Source organism: Callorhinus ursinus, unplaced genomic scaffold (assembly GCF_003265705.2).
Source record: "Callorhinus ursinus isolate GAN/ISIS: 27379988/994484 unplaced genomic scaffold, GSC_fseal_2.0 scaffold96, whole genome shotgun sequence".
Classification (NCBI taxonomy): domain Eukaryota; kingdom Metazoa; phylum Chordata; class Mammalia; order Carnivora; family Otariidae; genus Callorhinus; species Callorhinus ursinus.
Genome location: NW_027397158.1, coordinates 1,615,103 through 1,641,321, shown reverse-complemented (window position 1 = coordinate 1,641,321; position 26,219 = coordinate 1,615,103). Strand labels below are relative to the sequence as shown.

Sequence of the window (26,219 nt, the reverse complement as noted above, 5' to 3'; positions counted from 1 at the left end):
AGGGAAGAGGGTCAGAGGGAGAAGCAGGTTCCCCGCTGAGCGGGGAGCCCGCTGTGGGACTCGATCCCGGGACTCCAGGATCATGACCTGAGCTGAAGGCAGTCGCTTAACCAACTGAGCCATTCCTCTGATTGTTTCCTCCCGTCCAGTTGCATCAGCTCGTGTCTCGGGCACCATCCTCGGCGGGACGTGGATGCCTGGCTGTCTTTCTGACTCAGCCAGAACGTCTGTGGTCTGTTCCCACCGAGCGAGGTGCCATCGTGCGCGTGCATGGTGTGTGTGATGAAGAAATTGTCCATCACCTTCTAATATTAACTCCTTTTTGGACAGGGAATGGATGTCGTATTTTCCCAGATGTCTTTTAAGTGTCAATGGAGATGACTGTCTGATTTCATTCCTCAGTCAATAAGGTGAATTATATTAAAGAACAGCCCAATATTGAACCACTCTTGCCTCCTTCATGTTAAACTTTTTTTTTCAGTAAGTTTTAAGTTGTCTTCCACGTTAGTTATCGGTTCATCAAAGCTTTGTATGAAAATTGTGTTCTTTTCCATCAAATGCAGTGTTCCTTAAATTTAATGTGTGCGTCCAAGCTTGTGGAGTTTGCTTTACAATGTTAAAGTTTTCCAAAATAAAGATCCCAAACTCCAAGAATTCTAATAATTTGCTGATATACTTCATTGCAATGTCCACACGTTGGCTTTTCTTATACTAATTTACTGGTTAAATTTGCTGTGGGAGCACCGGAAGCTTCTGACCTGGAAGTATTTGTGCAGAGGCTGCAAGGATGTTCTATGGGGGTGGATGTGCCATTGGCCTGTGGTCTCAGGTCCCCCTGAGGAACCTCTCTTCCTTCCTGGGGCTGCGACCTCTGCTAGCATCCCCCAGTCCCCCATCCCACAGACTCCCTTGGAAGGGAGCTGGTCGGCCCCCCATCCCAGTACCACCCCTGTGTGCTCATGGTCCTCCTTCTGGAAGCCTCCGTGCAGCCCCATCAGGCCCTGCAGAAGCTACACGGGCCTGGCTGTCAGGGCCCGCCCTGGGGGGGCCTGCTCACCTCTCCCAGGGTGGCCACTCCGAGAAGGGGCAGGGGAAGCTAGGGCCCAGACGGAGCACCCTCACTGCCAGGTGGGTGGGGAGAGGATTTAAAGGGGGTGAAGGGGCAGCCACAGGAAGTGGGGTGGGGGAGGCTTCTTTCTCTCGCATCCCCTGGGAAGCTGGTGCAGGAAGACATGGCCACCACACAAGGGAATAGCTCCCCCAGGACCTCCCTGTTTTCTGTCTCTCAGGACAGCTAACACCATCGGTGCAAACTTCTCCACTCGGGTCTTCCCAGGGCCTGGGGGATGCACACTGAACCTCCTGCCTTCCCTCCCAGGTCTTACCTTTGGTTCTAATTTTGAAAAGAAGAGGCAAGAGACACCTTGTGGGACATGGAGGTGACTCAGACCAGCCTCCCTTGTGGACTGGTCTCACCCCTGCCTGCCCTTCCAGAAGCCTCTGTCAGGCCAAGGAGACAGGCAGGTCTCAGGAATGGTTTATTGACAAATGGTTTCCGGGGAGGAAGTGGTGCGGTCTGGTCCCCCCTCAGCTCGGAGGGGTCCCAGGGTCCAGCCAGGGCCGCTCAGCGGGACTGTGCCGGCTCAGCTGGAGCCCGGCAGCTGCTGCCCCACCCCCCTCCGCACGGGCTCCCAGCTTCTACACCCCTCTGCAGGCGTCGGGTGTCTCTCGGTCCCAGGGCCCGCTTCCCTCTAGGAGTCCGGTACTTGTTCTTCTGGTTGTATAAGAGGTTCCTCTGGAAAAGGCGAGGAAGGTGGCCGTGGTACAGCAGGACAGCCAGGACCATGCCTGCGAGAAACCGAGGGTCAGACCTCGGGGCCTGGCAGGCTCCTGGATGCTGACCCCCCAGACCATCCATGTGACGGGGGATCCTGCAGACCGGGGCCTGGGCGAGCCTGCCTGTCTCTGTCAGGGAGCCCTTATCTAGCTCCTCCCCAGGGGCCGACTCCCAGACCACGTCTCCCAGACCCCAGACCACACTCTGGGGACCCGGGCCCAGCATTCCCTGCACCAATGTCCTGAGCCACGTGCACAGCCTGTTCCTTCTTCCCAGGGCTGCCTCCTGAAGGTGACCTGTCATCCGTATGAATGGCAGTGTGGGCGAGAGTGGAGGTGAGGACCGAGCGGGGAGAGAGCAGGGGGGCTGAGGGCAGGGGCAGGGCCTGGCCCCTGGTTCCTAGGTTCTTTCCCGAACTTGCAGAGCAGAGAATTCTGAATTCCCACCTGGCTGCCCGGGTCATTGGGAAGGTGTTTGCCATGGCAGGAGAGGGGAGCACATTATCTCTAAGTTTCATGTGAACCCTTTAAAGACTCAAACTGCAGTGTGTGGGCCCCACAAAGGTCAGGGGTGGCCTCCATGGACACTCCAGCCACCAGGCTCCTGAGAATGGCCCCTGGGCCCACACATGCCCGTGCTTCACTTGCCGCACCTCCTTTACCTTGAGTGGGATGCTGGGACCACGCCCGCTATGGAGGAGGGACATCCCAGGGAGGTGAGTGACTTGCTCAGGGTCATCTTGGGCACAGGTGGAGAGTCACGGCCCCGGGGAGCCACCCCCACTTCCCAGGCCCAACTGCTCTAAACAGACAAGAGATTCAGTAAACGGCATCCGTCCGCCAGCGGGGAAAGAAACGCCACGGAGGAGCCTGAACAGCCAGGGGACGACAAACGTGAGTGGGCCCCAGACAGCAGAATCCCCAGCCAGCAATGCGGAAGGCTGAAAGGCAACCCGTTTCATTCCACAGAACCCCAAAGTTCCAGCAGGGTGCAGCCCAGGTCCCCTGGAGGTGGGATGTGCCCGGTGCTGACCTGCAGGGTGCGCTGCACTGTGTGTGAGAAGCTCAGCACCCCAGTCCCCGGTTCCTATGGAAACGGCCTTGGCGGTCCCCACCCCGACCCTGGCGGGAGGCAGATGCGGACTCGGGACAGTAGGAGCACCCCAAGGTGGGAGTCCCCTCCCCGAACAGGGACAAAGTGGGCATGCGCCCAGAGGGTGCTGCCCTCCCAGCCTCTTCCCCCCTCATCCCTGTGGGATGGAAAGTGGGAATCATCCCTCATTCCAAAGGGAACCCTAATGGCTTTGGACAACATGACGGCAGTTACGGAGTCAGAGGCTGTACCAGGTTGAATGGAGTCCCCCCTGAATTCATGTCCTTCCCAGAACCTCAAAATGTGACCTTATTTAAAATAGGATCTTTGTAATATAAGTAAACTGATGAGGTCACCCTGGAGAAGAGTGGACCTATCTCCAGTGTGGCTGGTGTCCTTCTACGAGGAGCAGCGGAGACAAACAGACTCACAGCAGAGGCCACACGAAGACGGGCAGAGATTGGAGAGGTGCGGCCGCAAGGGGTGCGACGCAAGGGTGCCCAGAACCGACAGCCGGCACCAGAGGCCAGCAAGTCAGGGAGGGGCCCCGTTGGCCCTTAGAGAGAGCATGGCCCGACACCTACCTTTCTGAGCACTCGCCTTGACCGAGTGCCGGCAGCCCCTGAACTGTCTCCCCACCAGTGAGCTGGACCACAGGCGTGTCCACCAGGAACGCTTCGTGTGTCCTCCCCCAGGCACCGTCCAGGGCTGGCCCTGTCTGCTGCCCGCAGCGACCCTTACCTCTCAGGGGACCCCGCCAGTACACCTGGGTGTACTCCAGGAGGGTGTGCCCCGAGCAGGGGAAGGTGACCGAGGTGGCCAGGGCGGGGTTGAAGAAGGCAGACGTGAAAGGCCCAGCTGTGGGAAGAAACACAGGTGGCCCTTGTGGGGCCCTGTCTGCTGCCGCCTCTCCTTGGGACGGAGCCCTGTGCCTGGGGCCTGGAGCTCAGCCCATCCTGACCCCCCGATGCTGATGGGGACATGGGCAGGAGGGCCACTCAGCAAGGCCGGCTCACGGGATCAGGGAGCAGCCACGAGAGGAGGCTCTCCACGATCGTCCACCACCCATCCCAACCGCTCACCCCTGGAGGAACTCCCCTCCCCCACCCCTCTTCTCCCCCATCCGCCTGTGGGAGGTTGTCCTCGAGAGAAAGGGGGACAGAGACAGACGGAGACAGAGATGGAGAGAGAGACAGAGACGGTGAGATGGGGAGACAGAGGCAGAGACAGGGCCGAGCCCCGTGAGGAAACAAGAGAAGGCAGGAGGGACGGGGCAGACGGGGAGAGCGCCAGCATCCCTCTACCCTGGGCCGGGTGGACCACGGCCAGGGAGCAGCGGCTTCGCGTGCGCAGGCCCGGCCCGAAGCTGGGGCTGGAACCAGGCTCTGGGGGCCGTGTCCTGGATGGCTGCTGGGCTGAAGCAGGAGCTCCCGGCGCCTCTCCAGGGCCGGAGTCCAGGCAGACTGGACACAGAGCCCTGCTCCTGGCAAGTTTCTGCTCGCCTGTGCCTCAGTTTCCCCACCTGTACGTGGGCTCTAGCGAGGCGCCTTCCTAGGCACAGTGTCTGTCCTCTGCCAGACCGTGGAGAGCGTCTCAGGAAGTCAGCCCTAAGTGCCGGTTCCTTCCCTACAGGCCTAGCCTGCCCCAAACGCACACTCAGGAGGGCTCAGCCCTCAGGCCCTTCTAGCTGTAGCCCTAGCACCTGAGCAGGTGTGAGGCACCCGCTGAATGACCTGCACCCCATCCCACAGCACACCCTTCCCAGAGAGCCCCCTCCCAGGGCTCTGTCCCGCCCCAGCACACCAGTGCTCTGAGGTAAAGGGAGCGTCTATGCCTGGAGAGCCCTCCTAGTGGAGCAAGTCCCACGGACAGAATGATGGTGGAGCCCCTTGGGGACTTATCAGCAGCCCCAGCCTGGCACCTTTGAGTTCTGGCCCAGCTCTGTCCCACGTCGAGACAGCTGCGAGGTGAGACCAGCAGCCTGGGCATCTTGCAGCTGACCTCAGCTCTCTGCTTCTCCACCAAGGTAGGAAGGGCAGCTTCCACCGTGACTGGAGGATGCCCGGAGAGCTCGGTCCGGAGGCCCAGGGCCCCGGGCACAGGCATGGAGGATGGGGAGGATCAGAGGCACGACCACCCATCAAAATCCTCTGCGTTTCCTTCCAAGGAGTTCAGCTGAGCACAGCTGCTGGAGTGCTGAGTATGACGTCACCAAGAGGAGGGGGATCCGAGAGTGCCTGACGCCTGGGGGACCATGGCAAAAGTCCCAGCTGTGCCCCAATGGCCCTGTCACCTGCAACATTGCAGGATGGCCAGGAGGCCCCCCCCCCCGTGATCCGAGTGGGGCCCCAGCTCTGGAGCCCGGGCTGCTGGGAGCCCGCTGGGCACATTTACAAGGAGGCCTGAGGGTAGCTCCATCTTTCATCTCTGGCATGCCTCTGCCTCCCTGATGGCCCCTTTGTTTGTACTGTTCCAGCCCAAAGGCTCTCCCCGACAGCCCCCCTTTGCGGAGCTGGGGAGACTGAGGTCCAGGAGGGGGCGTCCAAAGCATGCAGCACAGGGGCTGCTTTCTGGTTGTTGCAGTAGATGATCTTGAGGTCCAGAACTTTCCCAGAGTGGAGGAAGGTGTCTGGGCCCCGGGGGGCAGGGGTGAGGTTAACCCCAACAGGATATCCCCCTGCTGCTCCCCCTGGAAGGCAGACAACCGTCCAGACTCCAGCCCCAGGGTGGGGGGGCGGGGGTGGGGTGAGGGGGCAGGGATCTGTCCAGTCCTCCTCTGCGGCCCCGGCCCTCTCAGAGTCATGGGCAAGCTCTGGAGACCTGGAGTCCGGGAGTGGAGAAGCCGGGGCTCCCTCAGGGATCGCAACCCCCTTCCACCCTCCAACAGGTGGGGCCCGGCCCAGGGAGAGCACACAGAACGCGGTTTCAGACCCGACGAGCGCACGTCCGTGAACACGGAGCCTCCTGGCTAGAGCTCCGTGGTTCCTCACGCTGAACGATCAAGGGGAACTGATTTTGTATTTTCACATACTTTGTAACTTTTAGCTAAAAGTCAAATAAAGCAAAGCGCACTTCCACTCCGTGCCACCTGGACAAAGCCAGGGAAGGGCGCCACTGCCGAGAGAGACCTTCCGCACCCAGGCCCTCCGCTGACCCCGCCGCTCCTCGGATGCCTGTTGTCACCGCGCCACCAGCGCCACGGTCACGGTCACGCTGCTGAGTCTGCCGGCCTCGCCTGGGGTTGTGGGGGCAGCGCGCCTTCCTTTTAACTGCTGAATGGAGTTCCGTTTGGTGGACGAACCGTAGCTTGTTCATCCGTTTTCCCGATGACGAACTTCAGGTTTTCTGTTGTTTTGTTTTGTTTTTTTCTCAGTTTTTGACTAACACGAAGAAAGCGGTTGCAAGCACTCATGCACGAGTCTTCACAGACAAACGCCCAGAGTGCTCGGGGTCCTGGGGCAGGGGATTGCTTAGCTTTAGGAGGTCGCAGCACGGAGTCACAGGGGGCCCCAAGGTGGGTGTGGCCAGGAGCGGCGGGTGGGACGCGCGGTGGCTAGCAGTCGGGGCCCTGAAGGCCGAAGCACATTCCTCTTCCGCTGAGCGCTCATCTGTCCCTGTGGCGGCCTTGCACTTCCCCGACGACAGCTGCACACGGTCACGAGCTCAATGCACGCTCACGTACTGCTCCTCAATATTTTATTGGGCTGTATATCTTTTTCTGATTGAGTTCTAATGATTCTTCACGTATTCCATATGTACTCTGGATTAAGTCCCTTGTCTTCTAATTGTTTCACACATATTTTCATCCAATTCCATTTTCTTTTTTTTTAAAGATTTTATTTATTTATTTACTTGAGAGAGAGAGAGAGAGCAAGACTGGGAGGTGGGGGGAGGGGGACAGGGGCAGAGGGAGAGGGAGAAGCGGACTCCCCTCCGAGCAGGGAGCCTGACGTGGGGCTCGATCCCAGGCCCCCAGATCATGACCTGAGCCGAAGGCAGACGCTTCACCGACTGAGGCACCAGGTGCCCCCCAATTCCGTTTTCTTGAGGATGTCTTTTGATAAGTACTTCTAGAAGTTTTACAGCCTTGTGTCTCACATTTAGGTCTAAAGTCTATTTTGACTTAACTTCTTAACTTTTGTGAAAGTGTAAGACGGTTTTGTTTGTTTTTTGCACTCGGGCATCCCGTGGCTCCGGCCCCGTTGTTGAGAAGACTGTCCTCTCCCCATTGAGTTGCCGTTGCTCCTTTGTCAACATCGGTTGACTATTTGCATGGATCTATTCGGTTCTACTGATCTGTCTATTCTTTCGACAATACCATGCTGTCCTGATTTTTGAGAGCTTACAGCAAGCCTTGAGGTCAGGTAACGGGAGTCCTGCAACATTGTTCTTCTTTGGTACAGGGCAGGCTATTCTGGGTCTTTTGCCTTTTCCTATAAATGTTAGAATCAGTTTGTCAGTATCTGTGTAGTTTGTGGGAATGCACTGAATCTATGGATCCAACTGGGAAAAATCCACATCTTATAGCTATCTCCTGAGACTTCCAGTCCAGGAACACAGAATGCGTTCCATTTATTTAGGTCTTCTTTGATTCCTTGTGTCAGAATTTTGTAGTTTCCTACATACAGATCCTGCGCACATTCTGTTTGAGCTTTACCGCCTACGTGCTCTCTCTCTCTGTCAGTACTACTGTAAATGCTGTTTTGTTTTAATTTCAAATTCTGGTTGTTCATTGCTGGTTTATAGGAAAGCGATTGACTTTTGTGTGTGATCTCTGAGTCCTGTGACCTTGCTATAATCTCTGGTTAGTTCCAGGTGTTTTTTGGTCAATTCTTTGGGATTTTCTTCAGACGATCTTGTCGTCTGCAAACAAAGACAGTTTTATCTCTTCCTTCCCAATCTGTACGCCCCTTCTTGTCTTATCTTATTGCACCTAGAATTTCTAGGACAGTGTCGCATAGGGTGGGTGAGAGGACCTCCCCATCCTGCTCAAAGGGGTAAAACCTCCAGTTTGTCACCAGTAAGTATGACGTCGGCCGTACGATTTTTGCAGATGTTCTTTATTGAGTTGAGGAAGCTCCCCTCTATTCCTAGTTTGCCTCCTGTCCCCACGACTTTGTTAGGGAGAAAGCTCTGGACACATTCTAAAATGACTACTCTTCCGTTCCTCCTGATGAAGACGTGAGGGGATTTTTCTCCACTCTTCACAGTGAGAACTTGGGGGGCTCCTTCTGGTAAAAGCCACAGGTCCCTCTAAGCCTGAGCCCCCAGGAGTTCCTCACCTCCAGCTAGCCCACACTGGGCCTCCAGCAATGCAGAGTCAGAACTGCGGTCCCGGTGCTCCTACGCAGCTCTGGCCCAGCAGCTTCTGCACCACTAGCGAGCGGATCTCAGCTGGGACCGTCCGTGCTCCCTGCTCCAGATTCTGGGGGACACTTTGCCCTGTGACCTCATTTCTCTGACAGATGCAAGAAAACTTGCTTCTGGTTTTATTCAGCTTTTTTCTTGTTAGGATGAGGCATCGTGGCTGCTAAGCTCTTTACAGTCTGAGATGATTGCCTAATGTTTTCGACATTTAGGAACACCGGAGTCCGTAAGGGGCCTCTTGATTGTCTCTTCATTGGATCCCCTTCATTCTCTCATCTTACAGTTTATTTGTTGAAGAACTGAGGTCATTTTCCCATGAATTTTCCCATGTTCTGGATGTTTTCTTTGAGGCAAACTATGCTCAGAGACTGCTCCTTGTCTTTGCCAATAGTTATTTAGCACAGGTCCACCGTGGGAATTATAATTTATAGTAGTAATAGTTGCCCAGCCAATAGCACATAGGATGATGTCTCTTAATAAGCCAATAAATAACATTCTCCAGACAACAGTCGACTGATGCACGGTTGTTCCAGGCAAAGGGGAGAGGACAGAACGGAAGTCCTACTAGTTGAGGGGTACCTTCCTGCGAGTGGGTTCTCAGAAGAGGCGGCTTAGCCAGTGAGAGCGGACGTCCAGCTGTAGGCATGAAGCACAGGTCCCCTGCTGCAGAGCACACTGTAGGGGAACGGAGGTGCCGTGTGGGCGGGAAGAGGCTCCCTCTCAGGCGTTTTCACCACGGCCGCCAGTCGCCGCGCAGGAGCTGATGCCCCAGATCTTGGGAGAGCACTGTAGATCAGTGAAGGATGGCCTTGCCCAGACCGAACATTCTAGGGAAGTCCTCGCAAGCTCTCGACATTTGAAGCTTAAATGCCCACTCGTCGTGGCCCCTCTTCTCTGTGTGCCCATCCACAGTTGCCACCGTTTATGGACCACAGATGTGGGAAACTGCATCCTGACACAGCTTCCTCATTGTCAACACATTCACCCTGAGATCAAAACAACTTCGCTAAAGTCACAAACAAGTGGATCTGGAATCATCACAAACCAACACACACACTGGAGTTTGATGCTTGCAGCCCCCTGGTGACCCTCTCTGCTTATCCAGAAACGGGACCAATTTCAGCTTCAGTTTTCTTTCAGCCATCCTGTAATGTGTGGTTCCATAATGAGGCAGACGTTGTCCAAATACCTTAGATTTCCAGTTAGCAGTTCTTCATATAGAATTTTTCTATCGAAATACCACTGCTGTCTCTCCTGACTGAAGCAGGATGTTTGGGGTCCATTTCCAGCTGATATCATTAAAGGCCAATTTGCATAGAAGTCTCATCTCTTATTGTTTTCTTTTTGTCCAACTGCTCTTTGTGCCCTTTCCATTTCTTCTTTTGATTGATCAGGTGTGTTTTTATTGCCCTATTGGTCTTTTCTATGACCTTACTGGCTAAAGGCTTAGTTAGCAGTGGATATTAAATTTTGTCAAATGCTTCTTCTGTGTCTATAGAGAGAGCAATTTTTCTTCTGTTAGTTTAAGATGATGAATCACATGGATTAGTTTTTGAACCAACCTTGCATTCCCAGGATAAACTCCACTTGGTGATGACGGTATTATCACCTTTTTACATATCATTAGATTCCATTTGGTAAAAGGTTTTTGAAAATATTTGTTTCCTATGTGGATGCAGGATATTGGTCTGTAGTTTCATTTCTTGCAATACCTTTGTCTGGTTTTGGTATGGGGTAATGCTGACCATACAGAAAAGCTTGAGGCTGCCCGGCGTGCCTGAGGGTGTGTGAGCGACACACGGGTATGACCCAGGTGCCGAGGGAAGCGGGTGGTGCTCCCATGATAAACACCATCTTGTCCCTCACACCCCTTAGGCTCTCCGCCCCCGCCACCTCCCCACTGTGGGGAGCGGGTACCGTCTCTGGACAGTGCTGGACATCTGGCCCCAGTGGCCATTTTTGGCTGCATCCAACAGACTTCACACACAAATAAAGCCACAGTGGAGGCCCGCAGGTCTGGTGTTGCATAAGGAACCACATTTATTTCTTAATTGGACAGAATTTTAAGTGCACACACACAGTACAGGAGCCTAGAGCCTAACACTTGGGTTTAGGACGTCAGGGAACTGGAGTCATTACGTCAGGATGGTGGTTACAGCGCGGGGGCCAGGGTGTGTCACACAACCACATATGTACAAGCTACAGGGGAGCTCAGGGGACGGCTAGCTGCAGGAAGCTCAGGCCCTCAGGAAGCCACAGCCTCTGCTGATCCTGGGGATAAAAGGAGGGCGCCTTCTGGGGCCCCGCACAGGAGGAAGCTGACAGAGGGCCAGCACGGCAACCCTGCTCACACCCGGACCAGCAGCATCCAGGAACTCTCCCCGAATGCTTTGCCACACCTGCCCCACAGGTGCGGAGCAGGGACCGGACTGATGGAAGGCATCTCACTGCAGCCACCCGGGGGCGTGTGAGCGTGTGCATGTGCGTGTGATGGTGAATGGGACGCGGGCACCATAGGAGTGATGACTCAGAACGAGGCGGCCTCGGAACCCTCACCCCTGGGGACTAGCCTGGATGCACTGGAGCCTAGCGCCCCCCCCTGCCCTTCCTGGGACCACGGCAGAAGGAGTTCACCCTACCCTGGAGGAGACAGAGAGCGTCTGTGGGTGAGGATGGCTGTCCCTTAAACCGAAATGAGTGGCATCAAGCGTTAAAACAAAAACCTCCCAGATAGATGGCTTTCTGGATCTTTCTTCCTTCCCCACTTAGTGGGAAATAGTCAGGTCTGACTTTCCCCTCTGTACCCCACAATGGGCAGACCCTCAGGGGCCCCCAGATCAGCCTCCCGGGTCACAGATGTGAAGAGCACATCCCAGTTTTTTAAATGCTTGTCCCCCCTAATGTGACACGTGGGTAGCTTCTGGCAAGGGCAGACATGAAGAGACCAGCTTTTCCGACTCAGATTTCTCTCCCCAGCAACTCTGAAGGTCTGACTGTGACAACGGGGCTGGGGCTCCCAGGCAACTGCCAAGTGGCACCAGGCCAGAATTAAACAGTCTTTGGAGCGCCTCCATGGCCGTGGAGGCTCCCGAATTTAGGGTGATTCCCAGAAACCCTCGCGTGGGCCCCCTTCCTTCAGCCCACACCACGAGGCAGGTGCTCTGTAGGTTGGCTGGCCTCAGATACCTGCATCCAGGGAGCGAGGGCCTCTGACCCTCCGAGGCCACGGCTGCAGGCTGGCTGACCTGAGCGGGCTGTGGCCGGGGGGGCCCTGCACCTCCGGGCTCCCTGTGGGTAGGCGGGGCTCCTGGGAACCAACTCATCTTGGCATAGCTCCCTCCCTTCCTGGTCCTCCATCCTGCCCTCCAGGCCATTGTAAAAGCCAGAATAAGTGCTTGCTCTGGACCGTGCCGCACCCCTGTTCTCTGTGTCCAGGCCTAGGAACGTCTGGTTTCTGGATGATGTTTGATTTCAGCCTGGCATGTGAGCCCTGATCTGGGGGCCTCCAGGGAAGGCTACTGAGCCCTGCCCTTCACAGATGTGGTTTCCCAGGACCCGTGTCTTAGTGATGGAGCTACTCCACCAGGGGTGCCTTCCAAGCACGGGGGTTGAGGGTAGTAGTGAGTGAAAGGGGCCACTGACGTGCTGCCTGAGACCAGGTGTGAAACAGGCACGCTTGGTCTCTGCTGCCAGCCAGGCTGGGGCGGCTGGGGCGGCTGACGGGCCAGACACCACTGCCAGAGGCTGCTCAGGTTGGGAGCCCGCCACCTAGTCCCACGTCCGTGGCGGTGCTGAAGGGGCCTGAATAACTTTCCCAAGGAGAGCCTCAAACTTCTCACCTGGTATGGGAGCCAAGCCCACATGTCCCTGGAGGAACGCGGCTGCACACACTCCCAACCTCCGTGCACAGAATGGGGACAGTGTCCACATGTCACGTGGGGACGGCCCAGGCTGAATGGGGGGTTCGGAACCGCTGACTGGGGTGCGACAAGGTAATCCAAACTGAATGGAGAGGTGAGGGGTCCGTGAGTGGCACCCCGCAGGACCCGGCAAAGGCAGCAGAGAACAGTGTGGACTGGCTGGCCTCGAACTTGGGCCTGGAACCCTCCCCCCCGACTCTGAATGAAACCTGCTCTCAGTGGGCCATGGTGGCGACAGGGGTTTTGTGGTTTGGTTGCTGTTTTTCCTAGAGTTGGAAGAAGGCCACGTGTGCCTTTGGGTGTGGGAACAGGTCACAGAAGACTCCCTGGGCCCCGTGGTCTCTCTGACGGGTTTCTGGCCTGGCTGTGATGCCTGGGGCTGGCCCTCGGGCCTGGAGTCTGCAGACAGAATGAAGTGAATCTCGTAACAAGAGCTTTCTCTGAACAGCACAAGGACAGCCCCCTCGGGAGCAGGACAGGGGGCTGACAGTGGCCCTGGCGCTGGCTGCCCTCACCTGACCCCGGGACTCTCAGAAACTCTTCTCTTGGGGCAAAGGGGGGACGTCACACACTTTCTTCCCAGGAATGACCTTGAGCTCACCCCATTTCTCACAGCAGCTGGAGAAGCTGCACCCCAAACCCCTCACTGCCTGGACCATCTTGAACCCCAGCCACCAGCACCCTGCTGCCCTAGACACACGATGCCACCTGCAGTCCCTGCCAGGAGAGCCCCACAGCCCAGGTGCCCATCTGCCTGGTCTCCCCCAGCTCCCCACGCCCCCAGGGAGAGATACCTCCAGCTGGAAGACCACGCCACCCTCCGTGGCTCGGACTCCAGGCACCAAGTCCCCTGACACTCACACACACACACCCTGGGATGAGGGCCTAACCCCGTGCGGCTGGGGAGAAGCCTCTGCTTGGGCCCGGCCCGGCGTGCCACCATGGTGCCAAGCAGGAGGTGCCCGGCCTATGCAGACACCCCTTCACCGTGGCCTTCCATACGAGCCTTGGGGGATGTGAGTGGGAGCAAGCGGGGGACAGGGTCCATCGGAATCCTACAGGTGTATGTGAAGGCATTAGAAATAAATACTTATAAATAGAACACAGTCTTATAGTTAATTTCTGAGTGGACTGTTTCAATGTCACTAACTAATGTATATTAATTATAAGTCTGTCTATGCTTAAAAAAATATCAGAACGGCGGCGATGCCCCTGTGGCTTGTGCCCTCTGGCCTCTCCAGCACCTCCCAGCTCTTCCCACCCAGGGCACGCTCCGAAAGAACAAAGAACAAACGCGGCCTCTGCTGGGAGCAGGACAGGTCGTGTGGCACAGGTCCTGGGCCAGAGGTGGTGTCCCCAAGAGGGCACTTGCTGGCTGGCTGGTGGGGCAGGCTGGGCGCGCGTGACATGACAGGTGGTGATGAGGCCTGGGGGTGGGGCCGGCCTGCTGGCTGTTGGGAGGGCTCCTGCTCACACCCGCATCTGGGCAGACCGCCTTCTGGAGAGCTTGGACCTGCAGGAGGGTCGGGAGACAAGCTGCGGTCGGGACGCCGGCCTCCATGCAGCGGACACCCCTCTGCTTCCCTCACCACCTGGAGAGCGACTCCCGTCCCTATGACTCACAGGGGCAGCCCGCCCGCCGGCCAGGGGTCCCAGGTGTCGGAGGGGCGGGGCTCCCATCCACCAGGGCCTGACTGTGTGCCGCATTTCCAACTACATCAGGCCGGCCCCTGGTACACTGTACATACTGAACGTCTCGGGGATTTATACTTTACCAGCAGCAACACCAAAGCGAACATTAATGTCCTCAAAACGTGCTCCCAAAAGCCAAAGGAGCAGGGCGGGCAGTGCCGGGGGGCCCATACCGTATGGTGCCGGCCAGGAGCGGGTTGAAAGCGTACAGCCAGTCGTGCATGTCCTTGTCGCTGTTGGCCTGCAGCAGGATGCCACGGTGCTCCGTGCACACAGCAAACGTGTTGGGTGTCTGCGAAGGCGGGAGGCCGTGAGAAAGCTTGAGGCTTCCCCCTGGTCACTCCCCTGGGGCCCGGCTAGGACAGCTCAGGGGGCAGGAGCGGGAAAGAAGGCCCCCGGGAGAGAGCTGGAAAGGCCACCCCACTCTCTGCAGCCTGCACGGCCCATTCTGACGCAGGCACGTGTGGCTCACTCGCAGAAGGCTCTGCAGTCAGGACACCCTGACTCTTCTCGTGTCCCAGGGCTACCTTGCCACTGCTCTGCACCCCCCAGGATGCGTCCATCCCCCATGGGTGGAGGTTCCTTCCCCTGTGACCCTGGCTCAGCAGCTGGGCCTGGCCTCTTCTGCTAAAGTCTGAGCACTTGGTGGGGCAGGTGTGGGTGGCAGGCTGAGTTTGCGCCCCTAAACCCCTACTACAGGGAATCAAAATCAGCTAGCGAGCACTGCGGCCTCCAGCAGAAGGAGTCAGGGCTCCCGGCACACACGTCCAGGGCCGCTGCGGCTCAGAGAGGAGCAAGACAAAGCCCAGGGACAGGAAGGCTGGACTCCCAGGCCTACATGGCCGGCCTGGTGGGGCTGGGTGGCCCCGGGAGAAGGGGACTGGGTATTGGCCTCTCCTGAATGGGAGTGGGTCAATGCCTGCCCCCCGCCCCCATAGGATCACAGCCCATCACGGCTGGTTGTCACCAGGACCAGGAGCCCCAAGGGTGAGCAGACAGGGACCCCCGACATGAGACGCAGAGGGATGCTGCACGAGACTGAACACGAGGGCCTCGGTCTGGCAGCCAGCCTAAACAGGGCCCGCAGGGGACTAGGCCCAACTCCCCCTCCCCAAGGCCCACTGGTGGCTTGCGGGCCTCGGCCAGCCCAGGACCCCCCATCCCGTTTCCGAGGCCGCACCTTGAGCATGGCCTGCTGGTCCTCGCTGTACTCCACCTGGGCAGTGGAGAGGTTGAGCACAAACCTCTCCACGGAGTCCTTGTCATTGTTGTACATGTAGGCGTAGGGCCGCCGCACCACCACAAAGCGCTTGGCCCAGCCCGCCGTGTGTGGCTCCAGGAAGTGCAGGTACCCCTTCTTAGAGACGATGGGGCTGCAGAGCAGGGACAGTTGCTGGCTCGTGTGCTCCTGGCAGTCGGGGGGGGGTCTCCATGCAGGACCCCCACCCACCACCAGGCCCCTGGCAGTACCGGCCACCGGGAAGGTCAGAAAGTGGGCCCCCGAGAACAGCCAGGGCCGAGGTGCTATGAGGTACCTGGCGGAACCCCAACCCGGGAGGTCAGAGACCAGAACCACCACTTCTGGGCCTCAGTTTCCCCAGCTGTATAATGGAGAAACTGAAACAAAGCTGCAGCTGCCCCTGAGCTGTCACTCTGTGTCACGTGACCATAGCCTGTAGCCGGTGGCCTTCTTAGGGCTGCACAATGGCCAGACTAGTAACGCGCAGATGCATGGAAACCGTGGTTCTGCAGAGGTGCCTGCTGGATCCCCCGCCCCGGGCCTGGCCCTGGCCCACCCTCCTCCTTGTGCCGTCCGCTCTTTCTCTGCCCCTGCCCTCGGTCAGGGATGGCCAGCCTATCTCCCTTGTACGGAGCTGTGGGGACAGAGCAGGCTGGATGGTGCTTCAGAAGTGCCCCTGTTTGGGGCAGGGTCCCCCACACACCTGACCCGGATCTCCTGGATGTCAGGAACCAGCAGGCGCTGGGGCTCCTTGTCTGCCTCCGTTGCCCGAGCCGGGGAGGGAAGCTTCTTCGGATCTGTCTCTGGCACAGGTTCGGGCTCTGGACTGGCCGGCCGGGAGCAGGGCTGAGGGGTCCTGGGAAAGCAAAGCCGAGCCTTTGCATTCTTGCAAGGAGATGCCTCACCGGGTCAGGGCGCCATCCCGGCCAGGTCTTCCTCCCAGCACCGGCGTCACCCCCCTCGGGGCTGCCGCGAGCACCTCTCAGGGTCCGCCCAGCCGCACCCACAGCTGGAGTTGGTGGGCCTGGGCCACCTGACTCCAGGGCTGCGCCAGGGTGCCAGGGAGGGCCCCGCGCCAGAGGCAGGGCCAGCTGCGCCAGATCCACGGCTCCTCTCCTGCGGGACCTTCTGCTCCCCGCCCTCGTGGAAGTGGCCCCTCCCTCCAGATCCCCAGCGGAGCTGAGTCTATTGCCATATGTCCTCAGGGGCCACTTGCACAGGGGCTTGTCGGGCCTAAAGGGCCTGACCTAGGGCCAGTGAGGCCTGTCTCCGGGGAGGCCCAGAGGGCTTGATGGCTTTTTTGTTTTACATACAAAACATGGACATCTTGAGGGATTTAAAATGTAAGGGCTCAGCGGTGCCAGTAAAGCTGGGGGCTGGGCAGATGTCAGGCCGTCCTTGTCTACGGCCGTGGGCCATGGGTGTCTGGGCTCTGCTTTGTCACCTTTTATCCTACTGAGTATCGTATGAGCACTGCCCCCTGAAAAGGGTTTTCTGTTCTGTGCTATTTGACCCATTCCTGGCTTCAGTCCCCACAACACTTTAAATCAACGTTTCAGCAGAAAACGTCCTTGGAAGAGTAAGACAACTGGAGACTGGATGGGGGGCCATGCCAGCCAAGGCAGGCTGCGGGGCAGACCCCTTCCGCCTGGCGCTGCCCTAGATGTGTGCGGGGCAGACCCCTTCCGCCTGGCGCTGCCCTAGATGTGTGCGGGGCAGACCCCTCCGCCTGGCGCTGCCCTAGATGTGTGCGGCCACCCCTGCTTCTTGTGCCCGCCTCGCCCCCACACTCCGCACCTGAGTCGCAGCCACCATTAATCAGTCGGTTCCTGGCACTGGGAACTTCTCCAGGAGCCTGGAGCTCACTCACCTCAGCTCAGCGGCTCCGTACCGCCCTTCGACCAGAGAGGGGCAGGTGGAGGAGGGGGTGAGCGTGGCCGCCCCCAGAGGGGACATGGACGGGTCCCGAAGCAGGGTGACAGACATCTCAGAGAGCTGTGAAGGACAGTGAGCCTTTTGTAGGTCATACGGGGTGTGGACTCCCCTACAGTGGCTAATTCCTGTACCTTGGCTCACATTTTACCTCCATTTAGGGCACCCCCATCCCAACCGAGGGCCAGACCTTCTTCCCAGCCTTCCTTGAACCTCTCCCAGCCCCCCACGCCCCTGGCGTGCTCTTCCCTGGGCGTCGGGCTCTGTCTTGCCTCAGGAGGGATTTGTGACTGCTGGGCTCCAAAGAGCGAGCAAGGACCACAGTGGGGTCAGAGAAGGCCCTGCCAAGGTGCAGGCTCTGAGCCCCGACTATATCCTGGGCAGCCCAGGAGCTGTGGTGAGAGGCCCTTCCAGGCAGAGGGGGAGGCTGGCGCAAAGGAGGAAGGCTGGACGTGGCAGGCCGTAGGCCAAGGGTGAAGACCGGTGATGGGCCAGAGGCCGCAAGGGGGCTGTGCACGGCAGGTCCTGTGCCAGGGTGGGTGGGGGAGGCACAGGAACGGTCCCCCCGGTAGAGGAAGGACAGCTCCGGGGACGTGGCATGAGCAGCCCAGGACAGAGATGGCGGAGCGAGGGCCAGGCTGGAGGAAGCAGGGAGGGGAACTGGGTGGGCCTGGCCCCGACTGGCCCTGAAGGCCCCAGCGCTCCACGGACCCCACACACAGACCCGGCTCCTGGCCTTGGCTATGCGATGTTCCCTTAGGCTGTGACAGTATGTTTCTAAGAAAACCCTGATTTCCCTCCCTGGATAGGGGTGCGAAGTTTTCCTGGTGACAACAGCCCCGCGGGGCCCTTGCTGCCCACCTTGCTCTCACTGGCGCTGATGCAGACGTGACTATGGGCATACTCTCTGTTGAACGTGTGCGTGAGGAGGCGTAAGCACTGCAACGAGAGCAAACGTCCGGTCAGGAAGTGCCTAGGACCTGGCTTGGCCACAGGCATGGCCCCTGGACGTGGAGGACTGGCTGAGGGCCCAGGCTCAGCAGCCCAAGGTAGGCAGCAGCTCCATCCTCTAAGGTGATGGGTGAGCCGGGGAAGCCTCTGGGAGCAGGCCCTGGGCCCAGGGCAAAGATGGGGGGGCAGCGTTGCCGAGTCTAAGAGGTCTTCCCAGTGGCCTGTTGAGCCACAGAAAAAGCCAGCTCTGGATAGAGGGAGTGAGCTCCCCATCAGCACAGGTATTCAAGGAAGCAGATCACTGCTTGGGGGAGGAAGCTGTAAAAGGCTGCCAAATTCGATTGTGGGTGGAGTGAGGGGCAGGCAAGGGGCCTCTATGGACCCCTCATTCCCCCGCCTCCTGCTCTGATAGGACAAGGCTGGGTCACCAGAGCCCTGGAGGGGCCGGGGTCAGTGCAGTGCTGCCTGAGCTACCTTGACGGCTAGCTCCCGCTGTCTCTCGCTGGGAGCCTCCGGAGGGGACGGCCGGCCCTCGGCTGAGAGTGGGGAGGAGGGGCTGGACGAGCCGTGGGAACCGGAGTCCTCGCTGGAGGCGGGGGACGGCGCTTCGGGGCCGGTCCGCTGGCTGGTCTCCAGCTTCTCTCGCAGCAGGAGGTAGTGCCTAGTCTTCTCCACCTGCACACGAGACCGGACAAGCTCGGCTGCTGGGACCCGGGAGAGCCCACCCACCATTTCCCCCCGGGGCCGTGCTGCTGATGGGACTCGGCCTTGAGGCCCGCCCCGGCCGCCCTCCAAGGCAGAGCGGGGAGCCCTCCATCTTGTGTCTGCGGCCCTAGCATCCATGCTGGCACTGAGTGGACGGACATTCCCACTCCTGCCGCAGCTTCCTCGCAGCATCCTGCTTCCCACGTGCACGGGCCGCCTGGGCCGTCTGTGCCCACTGCGCACAAGCTCACCTCCTGCAGCAGACTCAGCTTCTCCAGCTCCCACTGGTGGTCCAGGATGAGGCTGTCACTCCGGGGCCTCCAGCCCGCCAGGTTCTCCTCGCCACGGACGTAGGCCACAGAGGTATCCAGCACTCGTCTTCGCCGCCGCTGCATCCCTAGAACGGGGACCCTGGGCTGGCCACATCCCTGCCCTGGCACCAGGCCTTGGGCTCAGGGTGGGACTTTCCCACGGAAGAAGGCTGGTCCCCCTGGGGAGCGCCTCGCCCACAGGACGTCATCCAGCACAGTGGATGAGGCCACCCCCAGCGTTGCCTCTCCCCTCACTGTCCTCTGGCCTCTCAGGACAACTCCGCAAGTCCAAACGTGAGCACGTGAGTCTCGAAAGGGAGGGCCCCCTAAAATAACAGCTTAGCTGAGGTGACCTGAGTGACCCCAGGGAACCCTGGCTCCCTGACTCCCTGACAAAGTGCCCCCCCCAGCAGAGAGAGCAGGGCAGAGGCCTACCTGGGCTGCCGGCATCGGCCACGTGGCACAGGCTGAGCTCATAGATGCCCGTCACGCGGTTGCTGCAGGAAGCAGAGGGGGGACGTGTGGACACCAGGCACAGCAAGGGCCTGTCAAATGCACGTTGGGCACGAGTCCCACTGCACACCCATGCCGGGTGGCCTGGTGTGGGGTGCCCTGAGCTGCAGCCCTGTATGGACAGTCTGCATCTCTGACCCCTCCGGGCCCCCTTTGGCTGAGTGCACACAGCCAGCCTTGTCATGGAGGTGGGCCCAGCCAGCAGGCAGTCTCCCACGCTCACCACGTGACCCTGGATGCCTGGGTCATAGCCAGCCTGAGGCCACTACGTCCTGAACCCCATACTCCATCTTCCTGTCTGTGCCCCGAGTGTCCTGCACACTGGGGTCCACAAGAAAGTGTGGGGAGCCTCACTGAAGGTGAGCATAGGTGGCTTAGCACCCGTGGTGGTCTCTGCTGCTGGGACAAAGCCCCCTCCTCACTGCCTTGACATTTTTTTTTAAGACTTTATTTATTCATTTGACAGAGAGAGACAGAGCAAGAGAGGGAACACAAGCAGGGGGAGAGGGAGAGGGAGAAGCAGTCTTCCTGCTGAGCAGGGAGCCCGATGCGGGGCTCGATCCCAGGACCCTGGGATCACGACCTGAGCTAAAGGCAGACGCCCAACGACTGAGCCACCAGGTGCCCCCTGCCTTGACATTCTTGTTCGTTCCCCTGCCCCCCAGGAATGCAGGGACTGGCCAGAAGGCAGGAGGGGATGGCTGGTTCTGGGCCTGACATTCTACTCCCTCGGGTGCTACCAGCCTCCAAGAGGCAAGAGGCTCTGTCCAGAGCATCCTTTTCCCATCCCAGGCCCCCGGTCCTGCTGGCATGATCCCTGAGGTCCCTGGGGAGGAGGTCTCTCAGCCATGGGGACGGAGTGGGGCCCCAGGACCACCCACAGGAGGGCGCCAGGGCAGGGGACTGATTGGGAGAGTGGCCAGTCTGCCTTCTCATCTGGGCTGGCCTGCAGCAGGCCTGTCACTCGAGCCTCTGCTGGGCACTCCCCGCCACTCCCCATGCAGAGTCCGGACAGCAGCACCCCCCACCCCCCACCGCGGGCAGGCTCACCTCTCCCAGCCATGCCCTGTGCAGCCCCCCACCGCCCCCACTTGCAGGCTCACCTCTCCGAGGCCCGCAGGCTCCCACTGCCAAACAGGTTGCGGATGGAGCGTGAAGCAGGTAGCTTGGCATCCCGAGAGTAAAAGACCATGCAGAAGTCCTTGGTGATGACGGCTGGCTGGGTGCAATTCTCCATCTGCCATGGGGGGCAGGGGTGGGGCTCAGGCACCTGAGCACCCCCACAGGACCTGGGCCCTAGACCCCCTTCTAACCACTGATCGGCAGCCTCAGACCTTCCTGGGCCCCTGGCATGGCCCCAGACCCAGGTGGGAGTTCTTGGCTCCCCCCAGTTGACTCCTGGGGGAGAGCCAGGGCCCACCTCCTGGGTTGCAGAGGGCTGGGTGTTGTGCCCGGGACCCCGAGGATCCCAGTCATGGGCCCCAACTGCCTCGCCATAGGATCAGGCGACACCCTCCCAGAAACGTCAGTGAGGATGGAAGCAGATCCTGGCTCCGCACCCACATTCTCTTCTCTGACTTCCCAGGGCGCTGATGGGCTGTGTCTTACATAGCTGGCTCTTTTGTTTTCCCGAAGCTCAACAGCACCCCAACAAAGCCTGTGTGTGCCGGGGCCTTACTGGGGCAGAGCCCTGGCAGCATCTCCCCAACAAACCACCATCCCAAGAGGCAGTCAAGTGGGTCCCCATATCATATCTGGAGTTTTAGGCTGGGAGAGGAGGTGGGTGCCTTTGCCTTCCCTGTGCCACTGGCTGCCGACCCCGAACCTCCTAATTCCTCAATATTGCACCCAGCTAGCAATGCCTGTGCTCCCAGCCTCCCCCAGAGCTTCGAAGGGAAGGGACAGCCCAAGACCCTGGGGTGGGGTCAGCAGGCTTCTGTTTTCAGCCCATCTGGAGCCTGGATGCAGCCATCCTGCAGCCCGGGGGCAAAACCGCACCCTGAAGTTAGTGGGCTGGGAGGTGGGCGCTGTGAGCAGCGCCCTGGAAAGTACGGGGATTGAACAAGGACTTGACAAGTCCTCTGAGAAGACAGGAGGGTCATCTGGGGCTCTCCAGGGCCACCGAGCACCCTCACTGCCCCATGGCAAACAGCTCAGGCTTGGGGAATGGAGGCTTTGGGGGTTTCTCACCTCGATGTAAGCTGAGAGAGTCATGTAGATCTTCTCTCGGTACGGGGTGACCCGGTTGAGCAGGAGAGAGTTGTGCATGGAGCTGTCCCACGCAGCCTCAAACTGATAGAAGGTCCTTAAAGGAAGCAGAGACAAGGTAAAACATGACAGCACGCGGGCCACGCTCGTAGGCTGGGGACATGCAGACAGACAGACACGGACAGAGACGTGTGGGCCACCGCGGGGACAGCTGCCTGGGTGGTGTGGAGAACAGGCTCCTCCTTACTTGGGCTTAGGGGGGCGGGCTCCCCTCTGCACGGACAGGTGGGGCAGCCCACAGCGCTGGTGCTGAGGCAGGAGTGGAGAGGGAGCGGAGAAGGGAGGGAGGGAGGCCAGCGGGCTGGGACATGGCAACAAAGGGGAAGGGAGAGAGGGAGGAGAGGGGAGGTGGAGGCAGACCGAGTGGTGAGAGAAGGGGAGAGGGCAGAACGGGGAGCGCCCCCTCCTGCCCTGTCTGAGTAAGGAGGGGCCAACCTGCCCGGGTTTGCCAAAACCCTCTGTGGCCCGTCTCCTCCCCTTGGGAGAGGATGCTTGGAGTGGAAGCGGGGCAGCCCATGGCAGAGAGCATCACCCCCGTCCTCCGCCCCCGCCCCCCGCAGCCAGGCTCCTCTCCACTCAGCTCCAAGCAGACCTCCCCTGTCCGCATCTCTAACCAGGGAAGAAAGTGAGCAGAGCAGAAGCCCGTGGCCCAAAGTCCCCTCTGGGGGCAGCTTAAGCCATCCCTAGGAGGCCAGGATGCTAGTCTGCAGTGGCCTCCGCGGCGGAGCAGGCTTTCCTTGTCAACCGCCCGACAGCAGAGCTCCCAGACTCTTGCTTAGGCTGGGTGCCCCTTTGAGGATCCCATGTGAGGTGGGGAATTTGCCTCAGTCCACAGTGCGGCCGCCGCACGAGCCCCGGACAGCACCACTCAGCACCCCGCTGCGCCCCGTTTCCATCCAAGCACCCTCGAAGACACGGCTGAGACACAGGTCAGCACAGGCTGCCGACAGCCGCACGAGCCCCGGTGCAGCCAGGCCCCTCCCGAGTGCGGAGGGCCGCCAGGAGGGGTGAGGCCACGCTGGGGCGCAGCCCACGTCGCGGCCTCCCGGCTCTCCAGGGCACACTCCGGGGGCCCAGGGTGAAGCAGCGGGACGGGGCGGGGCTGCTGTCACATACACGTCACCAAGGACAACGATCCAGAGGAAGGGCTGTGAGGACGGCGGGGTGACCAGACCGGCAGAGAGCACGGGAGAAAGGAAACTGAGAAAGCAGAAGAGGACGACCAAGCGGGTGCGGAAGAGAAAAGTGAGCTGTACCTAGTGTCACTTCCGAACGAAACGCTAAAGGTGGAGGCAGCCAGGACACACACACACACACAGAAGAGATGGACATGTCAGAACGAGCACCGTCACGCGGCCGGGTACAAGCTCACTGACAGGGAGCAGAGCGTGTGCCACGTCCGCCGGCCGCCCAGGCGGCTCGTGGGGCGGTGGCTGGGGCCTTCTCCGACCCCTGGCCCCCGCGTCTGCAGCCAGAGCTTTGGGTCTGTGCCCAGCAGGACCAGGCGGGTACCCATGGACCCATTACCGACCCCTAGAGGGACGCCCTCCGTCCCAGGGGCCCCACACGCCCCGGGCCCTGTGGGCCAGGCCTGCGGGCAGAGCCAGAGGTCCACGTAGCCCGGCCCGGACACATGCCACTGCACAGCCGCGTGACCTCGGCTGTCACCAGACACCTCTATACCCTGCTTCCCAGACAAACCACTGGTGGTCACTGCCCCTGCCTCATGGAGATGTCCTGCGGGTTGCAGGAGCTAGTGCTGAGGGCCAGGCAGGTGGCATTAGTCTTACTAACTCTTGTTACTAGTCCTCGCCTCGAAGAAGCCCTGACCACACGCTGGGGAAGACTAGCCTGAGGGTCTCCTACCCTGGTCGGCCAGCCAGCCCCAAACCCTCCAGGCTGGCCCAAAGGCTCAGCTCGCTGCCTTCCCCTCTGTCCACCTGCCTCACATGTCGCTAAAGGATGCTACTGTCTTCTGGCCCACCGCCAGCGCTCTGGGGACCAGCAGGGCTCTCCTGCACCAATGCGTGCTCTGTGTGTGGCCTCCAGGACGAACTGGCCCTCCCAGGGCAGGCTGCTACTCAGACACCAAGGGCTGGGTCCCCATCTCGTCTGGACCCCTCACCCTTGCCTGGGACACACCAAAGGAGCCAGCCCAGTGAGGCCAGCCAAAACCCCAGGGGCCTCACCCCAAGGCCAGATAGACTCTGCCAGAACTGGCTGGGGCCGTAAGGAGAAATGAGCCCACCTCCACACGAGGCTCACTCACCGAGGCCCCTCGGAGATGCTCTTGGCCAAGCGGCCCTCGGTCGAGTTAGGATGTGGCTTTTGCTCTGAGGCTCCAGTGACCCCAGATCTCTCTGACAACTTGAACCTGTGGGTCTCACATGTGAGGAGGGGTAGGGTGGTAGGTGGGGGCCCCTTGGGCCCATGTCCACAGCCTAGGATGGTGCCTTTCACTGTGCCGTTCCCCAGGCGCCAAGATGGCCAGGGTCTGACCTGGCACAGCCATGATGCTGCCCACAGGCTGTTTCCAAACCACTGGTCAGCCCTTAACCCCAGGCAGCCTCTTGAAGAACAGCCCTTGGCCTACCGGCAGCATGCCTTCGCACGGGCATGGGTGCCAGATCCAGGAACCCCAGGCTGGAAGGGTCTTCAACAACACTCCTGAGCCCCTGAAGCCTCTGCAGAGGGAGGTCTCACTGGATGCCAGCAGGTATGCCTGGGGTGGGGAGGGGTGGTGGAGTGGCAGCTCGCCTGTGTAGGACCTACACAGCCACGTAGGGTGCCGAGCCCATGGGACATAGCCCGGGACCACTGATCGCTGCCCCCTGGTCACCAAGAGAGCCAGAGGGGGAGCCAGGGGTACCATACCAGGACCCCCACTCGTGAGCAGGCACAGGACTCTCGGGATTTCTCTGGGCATCAGGTCACCCCAGGAAGGGAGCACCCTCACTCTAACCCCACTGGACACCCAGCCAATCCCTCAGATACAACTCTAAGGGGAAACGAGCAGGCCAGACGTGGGGTCCCTGGACCCAAAGCGGCAGCACCACTTGGGAACACTGCAGATTCTCAGATCCCACCCCAGACCCACTGAGGTAGAAATACTGGGGTGGGACCACCTTGTGCGCAGAATGCCCGAGCTCACTGGTGCTTCACCACAGTCTTGGCTCACCCCACCATCCTGCGGACCTTTCAGATCCAGACCCCTGTCAGGCCGGGACCCGAGTGTCCCTCTTCCAGGGAGGCCCGACCCACAGCTCGCAGTCCTTAGCCCTTCTCTGGGACTCCCTGCAGCTGGTAGGGCATGCCTCTCCCCATGGCAGAGCCCTAGGGGTTCCTGCAGGCCCCCCCTTCTGGAAGAAAAACGCCCTCCTGCACAATTCCCTCTGCAGAGGACTGCAGGCTCAGGAGGGAGGCACCTCTCCCCTGAGCCACCTCCAGGGGCTGTCAGCCAGCATCTTGCCTCTGACCGGCCGGAGCGGGTGGGGAGGCCTGCGCCGACTCCCCCCAGCCACAGGGCTTGGGCAGCAGGAGCCCAGAAACAGGACCACCCCCAACTTAGCTCTGGGACATAGAAATTGATCCTCAAACAAGCGAGGACCCACGTGGGGAAAACTGAAAACGCTTTAAAAAGACAAAGAAAATGTCATAGGCTGTAAAATGATTTTTCCATGTCGATTCTTGCTCAGAAATCTTCAGCGGCCACCCCAGCCACAACACTGGCGGGCATTTTGCGTCCCCTTGGATTGTGACATGGGAGCCCCTGTGTTGGCCCGGCCTGATCTAACGGGCTGTGCGCCTGCACATGTCCCTGCGGAGCTCAGGTGGGGTGGGTCCTCGTCTCAGCCGGCTGCCAGGTAGGGGCAGAGGGTCACCCCTGCGGCGCGTGGCGCCTGGTTGTTCTGCACCGGACTCTGACTCGCCGGCCGCACACGGCCTTCAGTACACTTTAGACAACTGTGTGGTGACTTGTACCCGGTGCTTGTGACGAGTGTCACAAGGTGGGCATCCTGAGGCAAACGGGTGTGTTGAGAATCTGAAAATTAAACCCCGCGCTCAGCGTGATCCCACAGCTACGAGCAGGGGAATGGGATTCTGCTGTGCCCGTTGCAGACCCGGGCGGGGCTTAGCGGCGTCACCCACTGTGCTGCTCTGGAGCCCTCAGACCAGAGGGGAACGGAGAAACAATAAGAGGAGTAAGGGACTAAGGAGGTGAGGAGGTGAGGGAAGGAGGGGGTGAGGGGACAAGGGATAAAGGGGTGAGGGGGTGAGGGGTGAAGCGATAAAGGGGTGGGGTGAAGGGATGCGGGACAAAGAGCAGGGATATGGGGTGAGGCGCGGGCATGAGAGGGTGAGGGCTCAGGAGACGAGGGAACGCAGGGGTG

General features: G+C 59.8%; 2 protein-coding genes across 23 annotated transcripts in view; one reads left to right on the top strand and one right to left on the bottom strand.

Moving 5' to 3' along the window:
* CAPN10 (calpain 10) overlaps positions 1 to 26,219 on the top strand; it is an 88,786-nt gene that overhangs the window by 49,441 nt on the left and 13,126 nt on the right. The gene's annotated exons all lie outside the window — the stretch shown is intronic.
* Positions 13,314 to 26,219, bottom strand: part of KIF1A (kinesin family member 1A) — a 92,781-nt gene continuing 79,875 nt past the window's right edge. For 11 of the 22 annotated variants that reach the window (XM_073888786.1, XM_073888790.1, XM_073888797.1 and 8 more), the window contains 12 exons: positions 23,085 to 23,108; positions 21,751 to 21,865; positions 20,664 to 20,797; positions 19,483 to 19,544; positions 18,988 to 19,133; positions 18,506 to 18,706; positions 17,942 to 18,019; positions 17,019 to 17,143; positions 15,852 to 16,004; positions 15,089 to 15,281; positions 14,082 to 14,200; positions 13,314 to 13,729 (listed from right to left, as the gene is read on the bottom strand). In XM_073888786.1, the coding sequence (XP_073744887.1) occupies positions 13,687 to 13,729; positions 14,082 to 14,200; positions 15,089 to 15,281; positions 15,852 to 16,004; positions 17,019 to 17,143; positions 17,942 to 18,019; positions 18,506 to 18,706; positions 18,988 to 19,133; positions 19,483 to 19,544; positions 20,664 to 20,797; positions 21,751 to 21,865; positions 23,085 to 23,108 (1,393 nt within the window). In that variant the 3' untranslated portion in view covers positions 13,314 to 13,686. The remainder of the gene's footprint in view (positions 13,730 to 14,081; positions 14,201 to 15,088; positions 15,282 to 15,851; positions 16,005 to 17,018; positions 17,144 to 17,941; positions 18,020 to 18,505; positions 18,707 to 18,987; positions 19,134 to 19,482; positions 19,545 to 20,663; positions 20,798 to 21,750; positions 21,866 to 23,084; positions 23,109 to 26,219) is intronic. The other 11 variants (XM_073888789.1, XM_073888791.1, XM_073888798.1 and 8 more) reach the window with 1 other exon arrangement.